Consider the following 4,097-nt stretch of genomic DNA (forward strand, 5'->3'; position numbering starts at 1 on the left):
GTTCACGGGAAGCGCAGCCACCACCGCAGCAGCCAGCAGCAGACGCAAAGTTAAGCGCAAGGAATGGAATAAAGTCAGCCATTTATTCGTGTTTCTTTTTGGAGGATGGAAGATGCCTGCATATGTTGTTATTGTCTTTGCGGAGGGTAAACCTTCATGCCTGCATCGTGTGTTGGGGGTTCCTGCAGTGTGCACAACTGTTTTCTTCTCTTGAGAATTTTTATTGTGTTGGTGCAGCCAATAATTCAATTTGTGTTGTTCCTGCTTTTCGCTGGTAAGGTGCTGCAATAGATGTTTTTATTTCCTCCTTCGTTGCTGTGGCACATGATTCCTCACCGTTTATTGCGGTGGAAATAAATAATATGTGAGTGGACTCCCACACACCAGAGCGCACCTTCGCTCCCATTTATTGGTGCATGGAAGGGCATGTCTGTTTGGTGGTGTCTCGTCCATATATTTTGTGGGTGTACATTCCCCTGCAGGCTGAGGGCGGGGTGACGCTCCGTCGCGGTGCACTTCCCTCGCATGCCGCCCGCTGTGATTCATCATGCATCACCCCCTCACTCACATTCCCCGTGGTGCCACACCGTCGATATTATTGCAGCCGCTGTGATTCCGCGTATTTCACGCATTTGATTGTGCCACAATACATCCGCTCGTGTGGCCGCCGCATCCAAACAGCGGTGCCCAACACCGTGAGCGGCAGTCCACATCCTTGCATGTCCCAACGCAGTGGTGTTGGACTGTCAGTCAGGCGTCGGACAACAGGAGAGTATTGTGCTGGCAGCACAGCACATGGAGCTGCAGTGAATGACTCGGGCGGTGACGCATCTATTTGTCGCAAGGCAGTGAAAAGGAGTCGGGCAAAATAATGCCGGCTGCATGCACGACACCATATCCACAGCCAAAGCATGCGACGTGATGTGTGTTTCACTGGTGCTGTGAAATGCCTGCAGACGACGTCACTAGTGGAGGCGCACCACTCATGATCAGCGGACAGACAATAATCGGCATGGGAAGCCACAAAAGGCAGCAACGACGCCAGCAGCAGCAGCAGCTCTCTCTCTCTGTTGCCTCCGAGAAGTAAATATTCCACCAGCCACAGCTGACTGTGCCATCGTGACACTCCATGCACGTCGTGGCTGCGCCAACACATCCTGTTCCCTGCAGCGCCTCAAAAGATGCCTCACTCCGTCCACTAAGTGCATCGATGTGGGCCGTACCTCGGCTGTTCGTGAGGACCACAACGATGTGAGGGTCACCGAGTCGCAGCATGTTTCTTGTGACGTTGTTGCATGGCACCTGCACACACACACGCAGCGCCTGCATCCCTCCCGTTTGCGTTCGCCCTCTGCCGGAGTGGCCACACACACGGGCAGCAGCAAAATCACTTCACCCTCGACGACCCAAAATCAACACCGACATCCCTCGCGACGCAAAGATCTCAGTTGCCAGCACGGGCTTCCTGCCGCTCTGCCATCGACGCTGAAACACGGCACAGTGCACGCACTTATTTTCCTCGTGTGCAGTCAGCCGTTTGCTTCACACATTCTTCGATGGGCTGACGTCCATAAAAGCACGCCACAAAAGCCACTGTGATCGCACAAGCTATTGCGATGAGCGTCTGTGTGTGCATGCATCCGCTGCTCACACGTGCTGGCAAGCAGCCTGCAGCCGGTGCCCTCGTGCCAGTTCATCGGCTCCAGCACGGAAAAGAGAAAATGGCCTATTCCTCATGCACTTATTCCCACCGGCAGTGCCAACACGCTGGTCGCCAGCCGTCATTCCTCAGCACATCCAGGAATGCTGAAAAGTGACGTGGAACTGTCAGCCAACAATGCCACAATCCCCGCACACATGTCGGCTCCACCAGAGAAGACAAAAAAACTACAAACAACACCCCTCACAAGTCATCCGAACATCATTCCGACACACCGCGACACGCCAAACAGAAGTATTCGTCACTCCATGCACCTCCCCACACAATCAAATAGTCAATGCCCCACGCACGGCAGCAGCTCACACGCACTCAAACAAATGTTCCTCGGATCAGTGTTATCCACGTGCTGCGACGGGAAGTAAAAAAAAGAGACGAGCGGCCAGACCACAAAAGAGTGCAACGACCGGCCGCAAGTAAACGGAACGCTGCCACTCAAAACAATTCCGTCCTAATGCCCTCAACCTCCCACCTTCTCCCACAAAAGCCCCAAGTGCTGCCAATCAAGCGCGCCGTCCAAGAAAGTCGCTGTGCAAGATCAGGAGGAATCGCAGTGCCTCCTGCTGCCATCCGGGTCCGTTGTGGACGCCATGATGAGTAGAAACGCCCATTGGTGCTTTGAAACGACGCTGCACACCTGCGACGCATCATACGGTTTGAGACGCACGTGCCTCACAAGCACCACAGACGCCCACGCGCCGTCGGTACGCCCTACATCGTCAAGGAAACAGAGGATACGTCAGGGTGGCAGCAAAGCACCCGCTGGCAATTCACGTCGCAGGCATCATCACAAGCAGCTCCAGCAGCGCTGCAGACCGTGGGGTGACGTGGATCAACTGACGCATGGCGTATGTGGAAAAGAAAAAGACGTGGTGGCTTTACAAGGATACGAGTGGCTGACACTTTTAGAAGGAGAAAGAAAACAATGTGAGAACACACAAAGAGGAATCAGGCGTCCGCAGTCAAAGCAAACCAGCAATCAAAAAAAGTAGGATGGGTGCACTCAACCACAACACAGGCAGAGGATAAAAAATACCAACAACAAAAGCCGAAGCGTGGGGGCGTCCACCCAGCAGTGGGGACGCGCAGCAACAGGTGGGACGACCAGCGCACACACTCTCCCATTGCTCCCGTAAAGCAAAACACACACACAGGGAGAAAGAGAGAGAGAGGTCGCCCACTCAATGCAATGAAAACAAAACAGAAACAGTTACGGTGCTCCGCCCATGCAGCCAGGCAGGACGGCAGCGGTGCGTGTGGTGCAAAAGAGAGCACCAACGGGCCTGCATGGGTGTGCATGCATATATACAATGGGCACATTATGTGTGTGCCTCGTGGGATGAGGTGAGGGCGAGAGTCCATGCAAGGGGACACACACAGAGAGTGGGTGAAGGACGGGTGTGTGTGCGGACGGTGCATGGCGCTCTCTCACTCACTCTCACGCAGCTACCACCGCAGCAGCAGCCGCACACGCAACGACAAGAAGAAGCAAAAGAGGGGAGGTGGTGTGGGAAACTGTGGTGCTGCCGTCACTGTCTCCAGGTGTATTCTTATCATTTGTTGGAGCGGTGGTGAGTGGTATTGCTGTTTGTGGTAGTGCCTCAGTGGCTGTAAAAGCAGGATTCGTATTTTGAGGTTCGGGGTCTTTGTGTGTTTCTTTATGATTGGTCTGTTGAGCATTATCAGCATCCTTACTCGCTACACTCTTTGTATCAGCATCGCCACTTGTAGAGATGGGTGAAGCTGTTGTTTCCACTAAGCTGCTGGCAGCTTCGTCCCTCACCGAATCCGATGTTGCTGTGCCCTCAGTGTTTTGATCTTCTGCGTCATCCTTTGAGGGCGTTTCTTGCCCCAAAAGCTCCTTTTGGGTTTCTGACGGTGACGATTGGTGAATTTCTCTGTTGAAATTTGTAAGTCTTTTGCTGCTGGGGTTCCTCCTGCTGAATTTGCCGGTGGTGGTGGTGCTTTCTTGGAGTCTCTTTCTTCTTTTTCTCGACTATGTGGGTCTGTTGTGCGTTCTTTTCCTGCGGGCACTATTATTGGTTCGGTTTTTGGTTGTTCTTGTGGAGCTGGTTGCAATGTTGTTGATTGTGTGTCGCTGGAAGGTCCCCCCGTCACTGCGGCCCTCTGCTTGTTCTCCTTTCCAGTTGCACCGCCATTAGCAACTTCATTTCCTGCGGTGTGTGGTTTAATAGAGGAATGGTTTTCTGCATTAGATGTTGACGCCTCTTGTCTATCCAAGTTGGGTTGTGCGGGTGCTGGAGGTTCTGCTGATTGTGACTTAACACTTTCTTCTGAGGAATCCATGCTCAGGGTGGCTGTCGTACCCTTGCCGCCCTGCAAAACATCACCGTCAACGGGATTAGGGGGTGAAAGCGTA

The 4,097-nt window shown here is 53.2% G+C and overlaps 1 protein-coding gene and 1 pseudogene across 1 annotated transcript, besides 1 other annotated feature; both read right to left on the reverse strand.

Annotated features, from left to right (window-relative positions):
- Window positions 1-4,097: a sequence feature (areas not merged during assembly with more than two copies in the genome that could not be assigned to a particular haplotype).
- Window positions 596-1,156, reverse strand: Tc00.1047053510587.10 (uncharacterized protein; the record flags this gene model as incomplete). The annotated part of the gene is made up of 1 exon (XM_798142.1): window positions 596-1,156. One exon carries the CDS (start codon window positions 1,154-1,156, stop codon window positions 596-598), a length of 561 nt encoding a protein of 186 aa, XP_803235.1.
- On the reverse strand, window positions 3,156-4,097 carry Tc00.1047053510587.20 (annotated as a pseudogene).

The sequence above is a fragment of the Trypanosoma cruzi genome, genomic scaffold (assembly GCF_000209065.1).
Source record: "Trypanosoma cruzi strain CL Brener 1047053516793 genomic scaffold, whole genome shotgun sequence".
NCBI lineage: Eukaryota > Euglenozoa > Kinetoplastea > Trypanosomatida > Trypanosomatidae > Trypanosoma > Trypanosoma cruzi.